The 20,340-nt window shown below is 46.2% G+C and overlaps 1 protein-coding gene across 3 annotated transcripts in view; it reads right to left on the reverse strand.

The window, feature by feature from the left end:
- The window catches only part of LOC310785600 (triple functional domain protein-like), a 48,157-nt gene that overhangs the window by 26,861 nt on the left and 956 nt on the right, over positions 1-20,340 (reverse strand). For all 3 annotated transcript variants that reach the window (XM_083646727.1, XM_083646726.1, XM_083646728.1), the window contains exons 2-24: positions 19,532-19,723; positions 18,640-18,809; positions 14,238-14,412; positions 13,288-13,483; positions 12,540-12,706; positions 12,208-12,327; positions 11,412-11,603; positions 11,024-11,173; positions 10,462-10,576; positions 10,111-10,226; positions 9,799-9,921; positions 8,665-8,859; positions 6,762-6,877; positions 6,036-6,102; positions 5,606-5,715; positions 5,255-5,324; positions 4,793-4,882; positions 4,597-4,689; positions 3,820-3,931; positions 3,536-3,726; positions 3,200-3,301; positions 1,189-1,331; positions 808-907 (exon numbers count right to left, since the gene is read on the reverse strand). In XM_083646727.1, the coding sequence (XP_083502853.1) occupies positions 808-907; positions 1,189-1,331; positions 3,200-3,301; positions 3,536-3,726; positions 3,820-3,931; positions 4,597-4,689; positions 4,793-4,882; positions 5,255-5,324; positions 5,606-5,715; positions 6,036-6,102; positions 6,762-6,877; positions 8,665-8,859; positions 9,799-9,921; positions 10,111-10,226; positions 10,462-10,576; positions 11,024-11,173; positions 11,412-11,603; positions 12,208-12,327; positions 12,540-12,706; positions 13,288-13,483; positions 14,238-14,412; positions 18,640-18,809; positions 19,532-19,564 (2,946 nt within the window). In that variant the 5' untranslated portion in view covers positions 19,565-19,723. The remainder of the gene's footprint in view (positions 1-807; positions 908-1,188; positions 1,332-3,199; positions 3,302-3,535; positions 3,727-3,819; positions 3,932-4,596; positions 4,690-4,792; positions 4,883-5,254; positions 5,325-5,605; positions 5,716-6,035; positions 6,103-6,761; positions 6,878-8,664; positions 8,860-9,798; positions 9,922-10,110; positions 10,227-10,461; positions 10,577-11,023; positions 11,174-11,411; positions 11,604-12,207; positions 12,328-12,539; positions 12,707-13,287; positions 13,484-14,237; positions 14,413-18,639; positions 18,810-19,531; positions 19,724-20,340) is intronic.

The following is a 20,340-nucleotide window of genomic DNA, read 5'->3' on the forward strand; positions in this document are numbered from 1 at the left end:
GGGGAGGAGGGGAAGGGAGGAGGCAATCAGTCAGGATGTGAGAATCACTAACACACCGTACGTTAACATGAATGCTGGGTGATGACTACCAACATGAAAATAAACTTTCCAACTAAAGTGTATGTAAACCAAACAGGAAGCTTGGGCAGTAACATAGAAACATGTCAGTTGTCAAAATCATATCTAGACACAAACTGAGAAGCTTTTAGTCCACAGACAGAGCCACGCTTACCGGTAATAGGGATGATAATGATTAATGAACAATCGACGTGAAGAATTTGATCGAGCCAAACATATATTAACCGATTAATCGACAATGTACAGTAGGCTACGTGCCATTTTATAATTTTTTGCTGAAATGATTTAACACCACAAGGGTGAAATTGAACTTTCACCAAGGAAGAAGGAAGCCAAACAAGCAGGTAAAGAGTAAAGTGTGGGAGAATTACACCCCAAAAGACAACAGTATGCATTGTAAACATTGTAATACAATGTTGAAATACAGCACATCTACAAGCACAATGACAGCTAATGCAGGACGTTTGGTTTGTTGATGAACTTAACTAGCCCTAAAGACAGGTGTAAAAACCCACGTTTTGTATTTTTTATGTGGTATGTCAAAAACTGTTTTTTATATAATGATTAATCGATTGATCGTTAACATGACCAATTAATCGATTAAGGAAATTGATTAAAATTAGCATCCCTACGCGGTACATATGACTCAGCCAATTCCACCCCAGTATGCAAATATAATGTACATAAGCTGTGTGTGTGTGTGTGTGTGTGTCTTGTGTGCGTTCTCACCTTGTCGCTGTCCAGTGTGTTCTGCGAGGTGCGTGAGGCCAGAGAGATGGTGTCTGGCTGGCTGCTGCCTTCACCCTGGCTGTCTAGGTCCTCTCCGTCCCTACAGGATTCACACACACACACACATGGTCACTGAGAGTGTGTGCGGAGGTGTGCGCGCACATTCTGTTAAATTCTGTTAAATCCATATATCTTTTTTATCTCTACGCAGGATGAAAATAATGAAAACCTAGACATGCAGTGTTTAACAATTTGTGAGTTTGCAGCATAAGTTAGTCGAGGATGTGCATTTAAAAAAAACATTTGCCTCTTCAGATATATCCTAATCAAACATATTTACAGCTCCAGCTAATATATGTGCAGAATATGCGTTTACAGTACCTCCGCCCCTTGTGGTGCTTGGCATGGGTGGTCTTGGGGATGTGGATGGGCTCTTTCAGCGCCCCTCGCAGGTGAATGGTGCGCTCCTGGATCACCTCCCTGATATGCTTGATCCAGTCCTGCTTGTTCTCGATGCTCGACGCCTGCCGTCGGTCAGTGACGAGTGGGGGAGGGGGGGGGGTGGGGGGGGGGGGGGGGTGAGGGTCAAGACGTCAAAGGTTAGGCTCGACCGAAAATTGACTTCCTCATGAACTCTTATTTTATTCTCTGAGTGTTTCTCGCAAGTCTAAAGCAAAAGCCGTTCTCTTTGTCTCTTATCTCGACTGCGCTGCGGTTGTCAAACAGCCGCTGAAAGTAGAGCAAACGTGCCGTTTTCACCCACAGGCTTTTCAATCTATTGTTCACGAAGGATAAGAGACGCTGAGAGGAGGAGGTTGGTTCAGACTGGCGAGAAGTGGCTGAGGGCCGTGTGGAGGGTTAGTTGGTACTCACCATAGCTCCGTGTTTGCATCCCTGACTTAGCTTTGGTTAAAATATAGAATAGAGAATTTCACTGGTTTGGTTTTTAGAAGACGTACAGGACATTTGCTTTGCGGTGACAAAATGGGGGTCGACATGGTAGAGACGTCACGTACAAAAAACACTGATAGTTTGCCTTAATAGTGTCGGCCGATCAAATGTGCAGTGCATTGTAATGGATGGCCTCTGTGTGTGTGTGACTCTGTGTACAAGTGAACAAATGCAGTTAGTAATGAGACACAATCCATTTGCAATGCACACACCACACTGACATGACTGCTTCTCAGCGGTTAGTTTGGTACATGGATAATAGAGTTGTAACGGTCGGAAATTCACAATTCAGTGTGTTAAGGAGTTTTGGCAACATGCTTTTCCAACGGCTGACACAAACTGTAATGCGTCTGCTGCCGTATTCAGCTGAACACACGAAAAGTTTGGAGATGAGAGAGGCTGACAAAATGTTGTTAAAAATTGAGTTTCCTAATAGCGTTCAGATCATTAAGAAGCGTATTTTTCCGGAAGGGGGGACGATGGCTCCCCAAGTCCCTTTGAAGAAGCGGTGTGCAGCGGGGAAGAGGGAGTGGGCGCGTTCAGGAGTTGAATCAGCAGCGTTGGTGGAAGCATGTTAGCCCACAGAGAGAATCAGAGATACAAACATACACAGAGAAAAAAAAGACAGCCCCAGATATATAAGCTTGTGTTTGGTAACAACACACAGGGACACAGCTAGGCAGAACCTAACCAGAGAGGACAGAGGCTAGGCTCGCAGGGTAAGACGAGACAGGGGACGGAGAGAGAAGAAACGGGGCAGAGAGAGAGAGAGAGAGGGAGGGAGAGAGAGAGAGGGAGGGAGAGAGAGAGAGAGAGAGAGAGAGAGAGAGAGAGAGAGAGAAAAAGGAGGAGCTTGTGGCTACAGAAAGCTTCTGGACCAACTTGAAGCCGCTCATGCAATCAAACAGGGAGAAGAAAAGGCAGAGCGAAGAGGAGAGTCTGAGAAGAAGGGCTGCCGATATGAGCTTTTTATTAAACATCCATATTGGCCTGTCGGTGTGGTCCATCTCCAACGTGATCGTTTGATTACATTTTTCATTGTATAGTTGATCGATACTACACTGGTTGTACACTGAAATCTCTTAACCTGAATTGATTTAAAAGCATCATTTTGACTGGATTTCACATGCAAGACTGTTTTATTATTATTACCGTATTATCATGAGTTTCAATGGAGAGTTTCAGTGTGGTGTAATGGACTAAATGTCATTTCAGAGGCTTTTCCACCATGAAAATTATACAATTATGGGGGAAAACACTGAGTATCTATTTTGCTATGAAAATGGTCCAATTTAAAGATATTAAATTGTACAAAACATCAGCTACTACTGACAGTTTCAAAAAACAAAAAAAAGTATCGGCCTTTAAAAACCCATATCGGTCGAACCCTAAAAGAGAGCACAGAAGGAGGAAAGAGGAGAAGAAGAGGAGAGAGTTTTACCTTGAGCACAATCTTGTTGTCGTGGGTTGGGGTGCGTCCCACCCAAAGAGCAAATTTACAGGGGTCTCCCTCAACATGCTCCGTCACCCCCAGCTCTGATGTCTGGGCAGGGAGAGGGGGGAAGACGAGGAGGTCATGCGTGATGTCATCAGAAAGGGACAGGGTAAATAAAATAAAAAGGCTTATTTTGTCATCTACTAGTCAAATTTTTCAAGAAATGATCTATGAATACAGCCAACATTCAGAATCAAATAAATCCCAGATTAGCGATGGGCGTTCTGTTCAGTCAAGGAAACACTCGCTGGTGGGCGGAGGAGCATCTTATCATCGACTTACAAAGAGCTTGCTCTTGTAGATGTATTTGCTCCTCCCGTTGGAGTCCTTCACCTCCTTGCTGAAGACCAGCGACATCTCGAAGAGGAAGAGGTGGCGCTCTCGGCCTTTACGGATGAGCGTCTTTGGGTCCCAGACCTGGAAGGATTCCTGCAGGATGAGCTCCCCCTGCGACTCAATGTTCTCGTCAAAACCTGGAGAAAGGAGGAGAAATGAGTTGTTATTCCCTCGAGTCGTGGGTAGATTTGTGCTGTTTTGTTGTTGAGTTTGACTTCCAGACGTCTCACCTTCCAGCATGGAGAGGTGCATGGCGTCGTTGGCTCTCTTGGGTACGCTAAGCATCACCTCCAGGCCGTCCTTGATTTCTCCTTTGCCCTCTTCGCAGCATGTTAACAGCTCCTGAACACATACAAGACGGCAACCGTTTCTGTCATGCCAGAGCCTGTCTCGGCCTAACTTTTCCATTGAAAATGGCCGTTGTTGTTCTTCCGCTTCCCAGCGGGGAAACAGCGCCCTCTCTGCTGTGGCTATGGGTGGAAACCTGACATTACACATCCGGAAGAAGATACATTACAGGCTCTGGCAGGACAGAAAACGGCTCGGTATTGGACATGACGCGATATTTAAGAACACGAATAGCCCGGTTCAACGGACAGCAACCTTGGGTTTAAGGTACCGGTAAGCACTGTTTTATTGTGATTGCTACATGTATGAAAAAGTAGGGCCTTTGAGAATGGAGCCCACAGTGAAATTTTGAGTGAGAATACATGTCCACACAGATAGAAGTTAGACAGTGCTGTGTGTACAGCTGATTTAATGAGACACAAAAAAGACAGAAGTGCTGATACATAGTATTTACTAAGATTTTAACTACTGTTGATGCGCGGACCAGCCATCTTGGATTTTTGAGGTCGGGGCTGCTGAGGCTCGTATGAGTTTGGGAGAGAAAATACGAGCACTGGTGACGTCACCGTTCGAGCTCATGACCTTTGAACCGTCAGATTCCCATTTCCCAGATATAAAAGAATGCCCCGGTACTGCGGTACCATGGCGCAGCGGGTTACCTTTAGCAGGAGCTGATACTTGGTGATTCTTTGCACGGGCTTGATCAGGTACGAGGAGATGGAGTTGGCCAGTCGGTGCCTCTGTTGGATCTCCTGTAACACACACACGCACACACCCACAAAGGCAGTGCTGTGATTGGAGGAGAATGATTTGGACCCATTTAATTAGCGGCCAATGGGAGAAGGCGATACTCACGTCAAAGTAGGGTCCAGCATGCTCCAGGATGAGCTGGGTGGAGTCGGGTTTGTTCTTACAGTAGTTCACATACATCTGGAACTTATCGGCCTACAGGAGAGAGAAACGGGACACGATCTCACGATCACTGCTGCTGCAGGGAACATGCTGAAGATCATTTTCTTTTATTACTTGAGAATATGAACTGTATATAACCCTATATATGGTACCTGTTATAACCTGTCCTTATGCAGTTTTTATTAATTAAATAATTTTAATAGATTTAATAGATTCAATACATTATCTTCCTAAAAAAAGTAAGATCAGGATTCCTGTACAGTATCGAACAGCCATGTTATTTCAGCTACAGTAAAACACTTATTTTCTTAGTTCCTGAAAAGTTCACCAGTTTGGAGGTGGGCTTTTATTTGGACGGCAGCTTTATCCAAACACAACAAACAGTGGTGAACAGACAGTACATACCCATGTGACAAAGCAATGGCCCACATCCTCTGGCAGCTGCTCATATTTCTCCAGCTCTTTGAGGAAGATGCTGTTGAAGAAACAGAGAGAGACAGAGAAAGAGAGAGAAAGAGATAAAGAGAGAGAGAACATTATCATCATTCAAAATACAGAGGAAAAGCAGAGGATGTGGAACTGCTGAACCTGCTATACTTTAGGTGCTGCAATTTGTTTTACTGTTGTACGATCAATCATCTTGTCAGAGTAGTCACTTTTTTTTTTAACAAGGCAGATATCTCATTTTGGTGCATGACTCCCTCAAACGCATTCGCCCCCAGTGGCTTCAGTACAACAAGTGTTCTCTTGGCTTACTTATGGTGGAACTCATAGAGGTCCTGCATGTTTCCAAAGATGATGTGCTCCTTGTTGATGATCCCCGGAGGAATCTCCTCCACTCCACTGGTCATCTCCCACAGGTACGTCTGCGTGGAGGAACAAAAGAGAGATCACCCACCAAAAATCTCCAACAGAGTTCCTTATACATTTTCAAATGAAAATGTTCTCTACTGCTACAGATTATTCTTCACAAAAATTGAAAGATGTGTAGTGATGATAATGTATTGCATGTGCATCAGGGCTGAACTACAGCCCCCCCCCACCCTTCCTTGCATATTTATTTTGTACAATTGCCATTCTTTTTCAGATTTGGAAATTATCACATTTGTTTTCCATACTTTTCCAGGCCCGTATAGTAAACCCTGTTTAGATCCCTTTTTTAGGACTGTTGTGCAGCTGAACTTACATCCATGCACTCCCGAAGGTCTCGTACGTAGGCCTTTTCTGTCTGAATCAGCTCTGCCATGATGAACCTAGGCACACACGCACGCACACACACACACACAGACACACACAGACACACACAGACACACACACACACAATTAGCTATTGTCATTCATGATTCCTCTTGTTTTCCCGTCGTTGCATGGTGCGATAAATCTGTGCCAAAAGCTCCCTCTCAGCCCGTCTGCTCCATCCATTTACGCTGATGAATAATGAAAGAGTTACGGCTCATAAAACTTGGTCGTAAACCGGCCATGAATGACTTGAGATCATGCTTGTGATTTGTGTTGCACATATAAAATGATGCAGTCTCGTGTACCACATGTAAATGCATTTTGCAATGTTGTGTGTCTGCAGTCTTTGAGCCAGCGCAGCACTAGCGGAGGTCGATGTGCGGAAGTGGGCAAACGAACGCTTAAATTATGCACATTTTGTATCTACATTTTAGTCCTTTAGCAAGTTTAGCAGACCCTCTCGTCCAGAACGACTTACAGTGAGCGAGTGTTTGACAAGAGACATGTCTGCTGATAGACACACACTGGCTGGTGCTCATATCAGCAAATGAAGCTGTCCTAATATCAGTAGTTTAATGACATGAGCTTTGGTGCTTTGTGTTCAGAAGCGTTTGACACAGTGACGTTTCTCTTCTCCAGATCTGATGTGAAGACACAGGAAACGGGGACGTACTCCTTCCTGCGTGCCGACTTGCGCTTCTCCTCGTTGAGCTCGTGGGCGGCGTCCCTCAGCTTCACCTCTGATCCCGGAGCTGTGGCCGGGATGATGTCCAGCTGCAGATCTTTACTCTGGGGTGAGAGAGAGATAGAGAGCGAGAGTGAGAAGTGAGAATGCGAATGAGCCGAATCTCTACAGCTGTAACCTCTGATTTGGCCCAAAGAGGATGTGAGCGTTCACAAACACACTTCTCTGGTTATGTCCCGGCTCCTCGTCATCAGTGTGTGAGCGTTCACAAACACACTTCCCTGGTTATGCCCTGGCTCCTCGTCATCAGTGTGTGAGCGTTCACAAACACACTTCCCTGGTTATGCCCTGGCTCCTCGTCATCAGTGTGTGAGCGTTCACAAACACACTTCCCTGGTTATGCCCTGGCTCCTCGTCATCAGGTGAGCGTTCACAAACACACTTCCCTGGTTATGTCCCGGCTCCTCGTCATCAGTGTGTGAGCGTTCACAAACACACTTCTCTGGTTATGCCCTGGCTCCTCGTCATCAGTGTGTGAGCGTTCACAAACACACTTCTCTGGTTATGCCCTGGCTCCTCGTCATCAGTGTGTGAGCGTTCACAAACACACTTCCCTGGTTATGCCCTGGCTCCTCGTCATCAGGTGAGCGTTCACAAACACACTTCCCTGGTTATGCCCTGGCTCCTCGTCATCAGTGTTGGCCCTGCCTTTCCCTGCTGCTGTTGCCACCTGGATGCTGAATTAAGATCAGTTACATTGCAAACGGGCAACGTGATTATCCAGTGCAAAGCTTGCACAAGATCCCTATTTGCCTGTGGCCCCCCCTAAGGTTTCTTACATTACATTATGTTATTTAGCAGACGCTTTTATCCAAAGCGACTTACATTTACGACGTACATTTTGTCAACAGTAGTGAAATCAACTGTGCAACACAGTCTGCATCAGCCAAGACCTTTTAAAAGGAATACGAGCATTTGTCAATACTTGAAGGAATAAGTAGCATTAGTTTTTCTTTTCTTTCTTTTTTTAAGTAGAAGGATGGGTAGTTCAAGAAGAGTCCAGGACGGTGTATCATGAAAAGGTGTGTTTTTAGTCTCTGCCAAAAGATGGGCAGAGATTCGGCCGTTCCGACAGAAAGGGGCAGCTCGTCCCACCATTGTGGCCGCCAGGGACGAGAAGAGTCGCGACCGGGATGAGTGGCTTTTAAGCCCACGTATCGATGGAGGGGTGAGGGGATCTGCAAGGGTGGAGGAGCGGAGGGAGCGGTGTGAGGTTTAGAACCTGACCATACAGTATATTGCAGATACGGAGGAGCAGCCTGGTGTACTGCCCTGTAGGCCAGTACCAGTGTCTTGAATTTGATGCGTGCTGAGATGGGAAGCCAGTGAAGGTCCCGGAAGAGGGGAGTGACATGAGAGAATTTAGGTTGGTTGAACACCAGACGGGCCCGCAGCGTTCTGAATGAGCTGTAGCGGTTGGTTATCAGAGGCAGGTAGCCCAGCCAGAAGAACATTGCAGTAGTCCAGGCGGTAGATGACGAGTGCCTAGACCAGGAGTTGTGTTGCTTCCCTTGTAAAAAAAAAACGGACGGATTTTGCAGATGTAGTTTCTTCAATTTTTTTCGGACAAAGGTATTTATTGGGAGTTTTTCCTTGTGTGCACATAGGGTGAAGGTTGGGGTGCCGTGTAGGTCAGGCTGTAGAATAGCTAGATTGTTTGTCTTGCTAGACACATTCTCTGTAAAGTCCTTCGAGACATGCTTGTGAATTAGTGCTATATAAATAAACTGGACTTGACACCCCGTCCCCCCCCCCCCTCCCACACACACACACACACACACACACACACACACACACACACACACACAAACACACACACACACACACTCACAGCCTTGTTGGAGTCGGAGGAGATGCCCAGGGCTTTCTCCAGGCTGCAGCGGTACTTGTCCATGCGCAGGGAGAAGTCTCGGTAGCGCTTGTCCACGGCCGTCACCCACTTCTTGATCTCCACGGCGTGACTGTGCCCTTTATCACAGAAGCCATCGGCCAGCTGGATCAGCAGCTTCACACGCTCCTTGGTTTGCTGAGGGAGGGGGAGAGAGAGCCAGATAGAGAGGGGAAAGAGAGAGAGAGATAGATAGATAGAGAGGGAAGAAGAGAGAGATGGATAAGAGGGAAGAAGAGAGAGATGGATAGAGAGGGGAAAGAGAGAGAGAGATAGAGAGGGAAGAAGAGAGAGAGATGGATAGAGAGGGAGGGAGCGAGAGAGAGAGATAGAGTGTGAGAGAGCGAGAGGGAAACTCAATTTGATGGCAATATAAACGCTCATGTGTTAATTTGTTTGTGTTTATGCATGCTAGAGTGTGTGTGTGTGTGTGTGTGTGTGTGTGTGTGTGTGTTAGTGTTTTGGGGCGATCTTGACCACAGTCAGATCGTCCTATCGTCAGCCTTTGAGATCGCCGATGCCATCGCCCTCCGGGTGCGGGGTGTGTGTGTGTGTGTGTGTGGGGGGGGGGGGGGGGGTGCGGGGTGGTGGCGGTCGGACAGTATGTGTGCGAAAGTGGCTGCCTGGTGAGCAGACGTGTGAACGCAGCAGTGAGTGCAGTGTGTGTTTAGGCTATTTTGTCAGTGAATAAATGCTACTACTGTACATTTAAACATGTCTCTGTTGTCAGCCTCGTTAATAAAATCCTTAATTACAAACCTGTTTGCCGTCGCTTGTCCATTGACCTGCGTATTATGTGATCTCGCCTTTTTTCTCTCTCTCTCTCTCGTTCTCCACATGCCGCAGAATAAATGAGCTGACCACCTGCTTATTCTCAAATGTTAATTTGACGAGGGGGGAGTGATGAAGGGTGCGTTCGTAAATTCAATTTGACGCTCGACACTAAAATGAGAGGGCGGTTCTTCAAAGAAATTCTGACTTTACGAGCGGTCCAGTTTGTGCCAGAGTGCGCCGTGGCACTCGGAGTGATTATTTACGAACGCACCCAATGGGTTGGCTCTTCTCAGTGTGACCCACCCTGGCTGTGATGTGGAAGTCCTCGTGCTCCTTCAGCAGCTCCTGGGTGTGGTGGATGCTGGAGCCGGTGGAGGTGTGTGTGGACAGGTAGAACTCCCCTGTGTCGTGGATCCACTCCAGAGCCTACAAACACAAACACAAACACAATGCAGGATGCTATATTGTTTTGGCAACACAGGTTTCTCTCCTACCATGTCAATGAAATATTCAATTTGAATTGAATTGAGTAAGAGTGTGTGTGTGTGTGTGTGTGTGTGTGTGTGTGTGTGTGTGTGTGTGTGTGTGTGTGTGTGTGCGTGTGTGTGCGTGTACCTGTTTGGCGCTGCGTTCAAACACCACATACTGCTGACACTGGTCCAGGCGTCGCTTCCTCATGGTCCAGAAGTGCAGCACACGGTTCTCTCTCTGAAGCAGCTCGTTGAGGATGTCTGAACACAACACAGCAAAATACTCAACACTCATCTGGTCCATTTTGCATCGCATGGGAAAGACGACGTGCAGCATCCACGTCACACCAGCCATCTCACTTCTACTTAAGCAACATGTCAGCTATGTAACAGTACTTGTGCTGGAGATGGGTGTTAGACAGAGGTTTCTATGTAACAGTACTTGTGATGGAGCAGGTTGTTAGACAGAGGGTTCTGTGTTCTCTCTGACACTCACTCTTGACCTGCTGCTCTGGTGCTTTGACGTGGCTCAGCATCCCCGGCATGTTGACGCTGTTCCTGTGCATGTACTTGAGGAAGACGTCTGCGTTACGTCTGGCCAAGGTGCATGCCTAACGGAAAACACACACACACACACACACACACACACACAGTTAGAACTGAGATGCAGCTTGAGAGCATGTTTGGGGTGGCCCAGTGTGTGTTACTGTATAGGGCTGGGTTAATAAGAAGTGATATAGAATCGTGATTCATTTGAAGGAACTTATATTGACTCATAAATCCCAATATCAATCTTTTAATATTATGCCTTTTCCCATGGATGCTTCGAGCTTTAACCCTGTTAGAATCGCATGGTCTAGCGCAACGAGATCTCGTAAACATCTGTAAAAATTAATATTTTTTAATAATGCACCAGGTTAGAGGGTTCCTTGTACAATTTACAACATTAGTTCTTTGAGAATCTCTTTCATATCCAAGCAAAATTGTTATTATAACTGAAATATCGATATGGAATTGAATCAGGAGATCAGTGGTGATACTCAGCCGTAGTCTGTTACCTTGAGGAAGGCCTCCTTCTGCTCCAGGTGCTTGCTGATCATGGGGCTGACGTGGTCCGACTCACAGTTGGGTCCCAGTTTGTCAGCTCCTCCACACCAGTCCTCCTCCCTCTTATACTCCTGCTCCAGGCTCTCCAACACACTGCAGACCTGGGAGGGAAGACACACTCTGTTGTCTGGACGAAACACTGGAGCCTTGTTTTTTTGTGTGGCATTTTTGGTGCTTGGAAAAACTGAACAAATATCGAAATACTATTAAAACATATATATACACTACCAGTCTACTATTAGATAACATAAATGGAATCAAGCAGTGACCAAAAAGCTTATCTTATATATATATATATATTTGTATCAGCTCCCAGCAAAAAAAAGCAGCGCCACCTACCTGCTCGGAGGTCTTATAGAAGGCCACCGAGGCGTTGACCAGCTTGAGGCGGTCCTCCATCTTCAGCATGAGCTGCTGCCAGTGGGAGGCGACGCTCTCGGCACAGTCCCTGATCAGCTCCATGTCGTAGTGGTTGGCCTGGAGCAGAGCTTCTGCCTTCTGCTGGACCTGCAGGGCACTCTGGTGGGTTTTCTACAGGGCAGGGGGTAGGGAGGGAGGGTTAGGATGGTAACTGTCTACCAACTGGATATTGTGCTTATGAAATGTTACGTGGACTGTCTATGAACTGGAAAGCTGTTTTTTCAAAATTGTTTTGTTTATTTACAAAAAGTTGAGCACTTGAGCAATTTTACATTGATGTGTTTTATGGAACTGGAAGCTCCGTTGTGGTTTCCCTGTGCCTTGTGGTGTTTGTTTGAATACATATTTATTGCATCTTGTCTTGTTTTTAATTCTACAGCAGGGAAACCAAAGCCAAATTAAAACTTGTGCGAAATAACATTTCTATTCTTTTATTTGGCTGCTGCTGAGTGAAAACCTCAGAAACACAGTTCCCCCCCGTTTCCCTCCTCAAAGCCAAAGTTTACATGGTCCTTCATGCACCGAGTGAGTTTTATGACTCCTGAAACCCACTGCAAACAGATTTTCAAATGTCCAAAAATCCACAATTTGCAAAGTACAAGTTCCTTTCTCAACCCTCCAAAAGTTGAGGTTTTAGGGGTACAACAAAGTTTGGTCTGACAGCAGCTCTTTGGGAGACGGATACAACAGAGACGCTAACGGGATGCACTCTCACCTCGATGGCGTGCTGGAACTGCTCGTGCTCTCTCTGCAGCTGCTCCGCCTCCTGCAGGGAGCTGGCTGTGATCAGCCCGGCGTTCAGCATCGACTCCCCGTTACGGATCCACCCCAGCACCTGACACACAGAGCAACGCCATGACCCCACCATCAGCTTACATCACAGCAAAACACACTGTTCTGATTCAATACGTAATTAATCATACAAAATGATGTACAGTATTGATCCCTGTTACGCACTGACCGACCCTGTTTTGAGGTGTGGGTGCGTGTGGTTGGATGTGTTGACCTCAGCCTGCAGGTGTGTGTGTGTGTGTTTGTGAGTCCTACCTGCTTGACCTCCGCCTGTAGGTGTCTGAGCTGCACACACTGCTCCAGGTGTCTGCGGTGCTGCTCGGCTGCCAGGTCCAGCTCCTGCTGCTTCTCATGGAGGAACTCCAGCAGGTCCTGCACCCGTGTGGCCATGTCCACGTCCCGGTCGCACAGCAGCTCCACGCCTGCAGGGGGCATCAGAGAGTCACGTTAGGTCTGGATATGTGTATGTCTCCTCTTCCTCTCTGACATTGTAAAGTCAATCTGTTACCTGTTTTTTTGGCACAGTGCCACTAAATACGGTTTCCCCTGTTATCAACATGTAACGTTCATAAAGAGGCAAAGAATAATACACTTTGTATATTGTCATAGAAATTAGCCCTGTTATTCATTTTGTATCCAAAGTTTTAAATATTTTTTCTCCAAAGAAATTTGCGGGGATGCTTTGGGGGAGCTTGGCTTATTCCATGGGTGGCTTAAGCGCCCCCCTGCCGCCGCACCTGGTGTGCATGCATGTGTGTGTCTACACTCACCTGGTGTGCGTGCATGTGTGTGTGTGCTCACTCACCTGGTGTGCATGCATGTGTGTGTGCACACTCACCTGGTGTGCATGCATGTGTGTGTGCACACTCACCTGGTGTGCATGCATGTGTGTGTGCACACTCACCTGGTGTGCATGCATGCGCGTGTGCACACTCACCTGGTGTGCATGCATGCGTGTGTGCACACTCACCTGGTGTGCATGCGTGCGTGTGTGCACACTCACCGGACGCCTGCACCTCGTTGACGTACTGCAGCAGCTCCTGTCCCTGGTGGATGACGTCGAAGGTGAGGTTGTTCATGGTGAGCGCCTTGTCGGCGTGGTGCTGCAGCCGCTGCTCGGCCAGCGTCAGGTCCTCCGTGTCGAACTCGTTCATCTGCCCCGTCAGCTCCTCGTTCCACGACTCCAGGTCCGAGATGATCTGAGGGCCGACGCCAGCGCTTTAGCACTCATTTAAACAGTCCAGAGGGTATTTTATGTGATGTAAAGTATGGATTGGATTGACTTTATTGTCCACCTCAGTGGAAATTTGTCTTTGGAACTGGGGGGAATAGCGTGATCCTATGTTACGCTATGTTTCTGCCGGAGAAACTCCTTGCTGTCAGGTGAAAAGATGCGGCTGGCAACTTTGGCACATGTATCAGAGGAAGCACGGTGTGCTAGTCTACAACTCGCCGCAGATCGGCAGAGGGGGTGGAGCGATGCCCGGGGCAGCAGGGGGATTGGCCAAGTACAATTGGGGAGAAAAATAGGGAGGAAGAGTTGAGATGGTATTTTATGGGAACGCTGATAGAAAAAGCTATTAAGATGTGTCTCAGGGAGGGGAATCATCACAGTGTGCTCATCACGCACTTTACAGATGCAGCACTTAAGCTCGTATGAGGTTAATGCAGTAGGTGACATCTCTGGGTGATGTAATTTAATATCATGCCGTCAGAAGTGTAGGTCGCTCTCATCCAAGTATTTTCATATAAATTGCAATGAATCAAATCAGAAAGGCTGAATAGAAATGGCAACTTTGCTTTCACCAATATTCCTAAAAAAATAAATCGCTTGAGATGGATATGTGATAAATAGCAATGGAAATAATACTGTAGTGAATCTGTGGAATAAATAACAATACAGTTCTCTGTCTGTAGTTCTACACACTCTCCTCTCTCCCCAGGTGAACTCACGTCGATGGCGTCTCTCTCGAAGATGCGGAGCTGCAGGAAGAGCTCCAGCTTGATCTTCCTCTCCTGGAAGAGCTCCTCCATCTGGGCCTGGGCCTCGTCCAGCTGCTGCAGCACGCTCTCGATGTGGTTGATGGAGCTGTTGTGGGGCGTCTTGTTGCTGGAGATGGCCGAGTCCCTGGCAGACAAAACGCGCAATTAAGCAATGAGCCACCAGAGGCTGTGCTCCACAGGCAGCCATGGAAGAGCAGCTAACAGGCGCTGTCTGGCACCAAACCAGGAAGAGATGTTCGAAAAATCAAAGCACGGCCTCCGATGGCTTATTAAACTGCAATAACAAACCAATTTATTCAACAAGAGCGCACTAATGTTCATTTAATTCACATTGTGGAACGACCTGCCTCAGGATTTCAGGCTGGCTAAATCAATCAGCGTCACCTTGTAAATTTCTACTTAAAGGTCCCAATTCGTGCAGCTGTAACCTCTTAAAAACGTGTGTCTCTGGTCCATAAAACATGATTCTGGATTAATCTGTCGAAAATATAGCAAACCCGTTTGTTGTGACGGAGTTCTCACTCCCTCTTCTGGTGCTTCCCAAGAACGGCCTGTTTCTATAATATATTCAGAACTAACAGTTCCCATTGGCCGCTGAGGGAGAGCCCGCCCCAGGCTCCCAGCGGCCAATCAGATTAGCGTCTGTGGACCAGCACGCTAGGTTGCGAGTTATCGTTAACTAAACGGTACTACGCTAAAGAGGACATCTCAAAATGCCTAGACTTACCGAATGCACCTCTGCAGTTGCTGGATCACGTACAGTTGGCGTCGCTCCAGCTAGAAGTGTTAATTTTGTGGCTATAGACTAAATGGTGCAGGTAGCTTGTGTGAGAGAGACCCGCGCAGTATGCAGGAGGAAGCTAGTGACGTCCCGATTCCCCCAGATTCCCCTCTGGGCAAACGAAGCGTTTGGGGGTGTGGCTTGGAGGAGACTGCAGAGGGACGCTGGATAGGGACAAATCCAACTGTGGCAGTTCTGAGCGTGTGACCACTCATTACAGGGAGGGCTGACAGCAGTATATATGCATTTACAAGTAAAAACAGCTTTTGCACGGAATGGGACCTTTAAGACTCAATTTTATAGTCTGGCTTTAATGCAGTGATTGCGGCGTCTTTTAATCTTTTTTATTTGCTTTCACTTTTGGTGCCTTGTATTGAGTACCGCAGGGATGACGCATTTTTGTAGGCTTTATCCAGAAAGACGCCACCATTTGGTTCTTCATTGGAAAAGTCTATGGGGTTTTAGAATGGGATTTCACTTAAATGCATAACAATTTAAGGTCTGTGGTTAACAAAAGTTTATGGGAATGCGAATTTGGGTTCAGCATGATACTCTTTCATAAAAATCACGCTTAAAAGAAAAGTCAAAAGTCATAAAAGTTATTCACGTTTGTGAAGATTACCATGCAGAACCCAGTTTTGCGTTTCCATAAACTTTTGTTAACCACAAACCTTATTTTATGCATTAAAGTGAAACCCCCATGTTAAATCCCATAGACTTTTCCTCTCAAGAACCCGGAAGTATACTTCCGGACTCCTACGGCTCTCAATTATCAATTATCCATTTTACTGTATGTTGTGTTATTTATTCTCCCCCCTTCCATTTTCATGTAAAGCGCTTTGCAAACACTGTTTAGAAGTGCGCTAGATACAGTTGATCATTATATCATTATTATTATTATTATTATTATTATTATTATTATTATTATCAAATATTTATCTTCCATCAGGTAATGCAGTTAAACTTGGCTATAGCTAAATGGTGTGGCCACTAAATGATGCGTAAGTGGTGGTATGAGTGGTGATTTTCTGTGCGCACTGCAACAGAAAATCACCACTCATACCACCACTTATGCTGGTGCGAAACGGTCAAAGGTATGTCAGTTCAACCAACGTGGGACTTTGAGGGTCAATGCTTGGATTGAAACTGGCTGTGCTGATATTTAACACCTTTCTATATTCTCCTCTCAAATATATTGCTGCATACTTGTGGGTAAGTAAAAAAAATCATAGATTCTGACTGGGTTTGCTGGATTAATCGGTGTGACAGACGCAGAGAGACACACCGCAGAGTTTAGCAGGGCTGAAATGTGAGTAAGCAAAGACGCCGGAGGCTATACGGATTCTGATTGGCTTCGGGGTCGAGTATGAGGGCGGGAACATCTGCAGTATAAAAATAGAGCCGGTGAATGAGGGTCAAGTGCATCCACCTCTGCAACACTTCCTGCCTCCACCTCTCTTCTCTGTCTCTACCTCCACCTCTCTCTCTACACTTTAGTTTCCTCTCGTCCTCTGCAGGTCCTCCTACTCGGCCCGGCTGCCCACTCTCTCCCCTCCAACCCTCTCTGGATGTCAGCCTTTCCATGACCCGTTCTTAATTGCTGTGCCATTCTGCGAAACTTTTTAGCAGATCTCCTGTGGATCGCTCTCCATCCCGCGGTTTCGCAATATCAAACACTGCAGATTGGATTCTGGGCTAAAATGGAAACGATGCATCTCACCACAGCGGTCAAAGGAGGTCAAATTTGAACATTTTAATAACCATGTCATATCTCCCACAGGATGAAATGACATGAAATGTGCCGCACACATCCAGCTAGCCTTGCTCTATAATTTTACCTCTTCGACCATTTGAGTTTCTTGAAAAGCGGCTTTAGCATTTGTAAGCTTCCATAACAATATTCCCTGACTTCCACAGAGACTTTTGCCTCGTTTTCTTTCATTACTTCTACTTTCTTGCTATCATTTTCTATGAATTCTTTCTTTCCATCAGTTGACAAGTCTCAAATGAGTGGCTGGTTTATAGGACAAGTTCTATTCAATAGGTTATAGATAGATAGATGTTCCCAGTCTTAATACTCACTATTTAATCCTAGGTGGGGACTTGTACTGTGTGATCGCCTCGAACCTTGGCGTATGTGTGTGCGTTGGTTAACAAGTCAAGAAGTGTAGAAGCACTTATCAAGATGCAACTAAGTTCCTCCCACTTTTTCTCTCTATAGAGACAGTCGGCATGTGTGGGAATGCCCACAAATGTTATACGGCTGGCGCGCGAGTGGGGTAAAACCGCCCATATATTGAACGGGCTGACTCACCAAAGGAAGGTGCTGCGGCTCTAAACTACAGGTTTGGGGATTCTAGAGCAGAACACAAGACGTCTGTAGAGATGTGCGTTTACTGCGGTGGTTGAATCCCTGATCGTGTCTGCCTGGGCTGGGCTAGCAGCTAAATTCTAACTTTGCTGAATGGACAGAACGGGAGATTTACCCCACGCTGACCACGCCCCCAGCCAGGCTGGGCCAGCTAACCCAGCGTCTATGACGAGACATCGCCTCAACCTATGTCCCAATAAATCTGGTATAATTCTAGCGTAGGCCAGTGTGCGCTCACAGTGTATAATCTCCCACTGTAGCCATTTTGCAGTGCTGCAGTCCCACAGTCTTTTTACACTGTCAACTTCCTGACATTTAAAAAGCTTACGAGATCTATTGTAATACGGAGCATCAATCACTTTAACAGGCTGCTTAGGGATATGTTTTCAGCACATGAAGTTATTTACCCGGAGGGACTACAGTGTCACACGTACGCCCACGCCCACACCCACACACACACACCCACACACACACCCACACACACACACACACACACACCCACCCACACACTTTCCATGACCTCTCTGTCTCTCTCCCTTTGTAAACCTTCCAAACAAACACCAAGCTGACCTTATCCTCTGTTAGAGTTGTACCTTGCTCCCACAGCGATACGGTTCTCACCTGTTAATATGCAAATACCCCCCAAGAGCCAAGAATCTGACTGACAGCTGAGATACAAATGCAAAGGTAACGCAAGATTTAGAGAAAGTGTGTGTGTGTGTCTGTATGTTTCTGATGGTGTGTACGATAGAGCTGCCGAAAATAATCGATTCAGAGATGCATCGCGATGCTTAATAGGACGATTCTGAATCGATTAACAAATATCAAAAATCGATTATTATTAATTTTTTTTTAATTTATTTTTATAATCAAATAAAATAGAATGTAAGTACATGCAGTTGTTTATTTTAATTATGGATCATAATACAATGCAATTCCAAATGCACTTTTATTTTAAAAGTAGCCACACAGTGAGAAAAAAGAAAGTGAGAAAAAATAAATCATGTATTGCGGAAAAAGTGATGCATCGATTTAAGATGCATCGTATAATCGAATCGAATCGAATCGTAGACTTGTATAATCGAATCGTATCGAATCGTGAGATCAGTGAAGATGCACAGCTCTAGTGTACGAGTGCAACTGCCAGAGTGTACTTGATGTACGACGTGTGTGTACGTTTGTGTGTGTGTGAGAGCTACCTGAGCTGCTGGATGAGGTCTTCTCCCTCCTTGATGACGTTGACGGTGACCTGCAGCGTGGTCTGCTGCTGCTGGCCGAAGCGTTTGATCAGGTCCTGCACCGCCTCCACAGACTCAGCGTACACGTCGTCCAGAAGCTCCTTCTGAAGCTCCTCCAACCATGTCCACAGCTGGGGGAGGAGGAGGAGGAGGAGGGAGACAAGGAGTAGTGGAGCAGTTAAGCATAACAACTGTGCATTTTGTGATAAAAGCATTGGATATCAGAGCATCATGACTTTCTTTGTGGGAGGGGAGCGGTTGTGCAGCAGCCTATGGAAATTGTAACTGCAATAAATTTGTGTAGATTAATTTCAAATGTAGAACTTTAGAATTGCTCTGAAGCTTCCTTCTACTGTATATGTATCTCACAATTCAAGACTCAAAATAAGTGATTGCCATAACTGCCGAAACAGGAACCTCTGAAATTGTGAGATAGAAGGAAGTTTTAATCAAAGAAATAATATATGATACATTGAAATTAACCTTTAACCCTAACCACAACATGTCTAACTCAATCCTTATCCTAATTCTATACCTAAACCTACGGCCTTAACCTTAACTCTACGCCCAAAACCTAACCCTATATTAGCCCCTTCGAGAAGTAAGGATCGGCATAACTATTTTGTGGAGGACCTTCCACATCTTTGTTCAGGCATTTGGACATTTCATCCTCATGACAACGTTCCACTTCATCTGTCACTTCTGTTGCTTTTGTTGAGAGCGTTTCCACACATGTACACACGCACAGACACACACACACACACACACACACACACACACACACACACACACACACAGACACACACACACACACGCCTCACCATAACATCCTGACATGCCCCATTAAGCCTACCTCTTTGACGTGCGTGTGGAAGGCGACAGACATGTCCAGCAGGACTTTGCGCTGCTCCACGCGGCGGACAAAGTCTTGGATGCGGTCTTCTAGCTGGTGGGCGGCCTGGTAGATCTCCTCCGGGTCGCACTCCCCGGTCTGGGCCAGCTGCTCGGCCGCCTCCAGCAGCTTGTCCGCATTGGTGTACGTGTTCTACGCCGAGGCCGGGGTCGGAGAGGGAGATGGGTTAACAACACAGCAACGACATGACACGAGCAAAATAGATTTAGAACGCGAGCGGAGAGAGAGATAGAGTGAGAAGAGAATGAAAACAGGATGCACAGAGGACTGATAGAGCGAGTGATACAGCTGCAGTGAGATAACAAGGGAGAGGAAGTCGAGACAGACAGAGAGTGGGTGAAGGTGAGATATAGAGGAAGAGAATGATGCTATAGAGAGAGTAGGGTTAGACCACTGTAGCTTTTTAAAGGATGCACTGATCATTTTGGACTGAAGCTGCTGATATTAATGACTTGTTTTTGTGGTGAAATTCTGTACAGATTTGATCATTTTCATGCAAAACATACATTGGATTCAGTGTGGACCAATGTCTGAAACAGCATTCAGACCATGATGGGGCACTAAAACTCACTGAAACCCAGGTTAATTAAATGTTTTACATGGGTTGGCAGGTCCATAAGGTAGGGCAACTGATCTCTCTTACATGGCAGGGGAAACTTTCAGATAAAATAAATCAATAAATCAATAAATCAAATGTGCACTGAAACCAAAATTGCATTGCAGGCTTTTAATCTAGCTGCGTCGGGGAG

This window comes from Poromitra crassiceps (genome assembly GCF_964638095.1).
Source record: "Poromitra crassiceps genome assembly, chromosome: 11".
Classification (NCBI taxonomy): Eukaryota; Metazoa; Chordata; class Actinopteri; order Beryciformes; family Melamphaidae; genus Poromitra; species Poromitra crassiceps.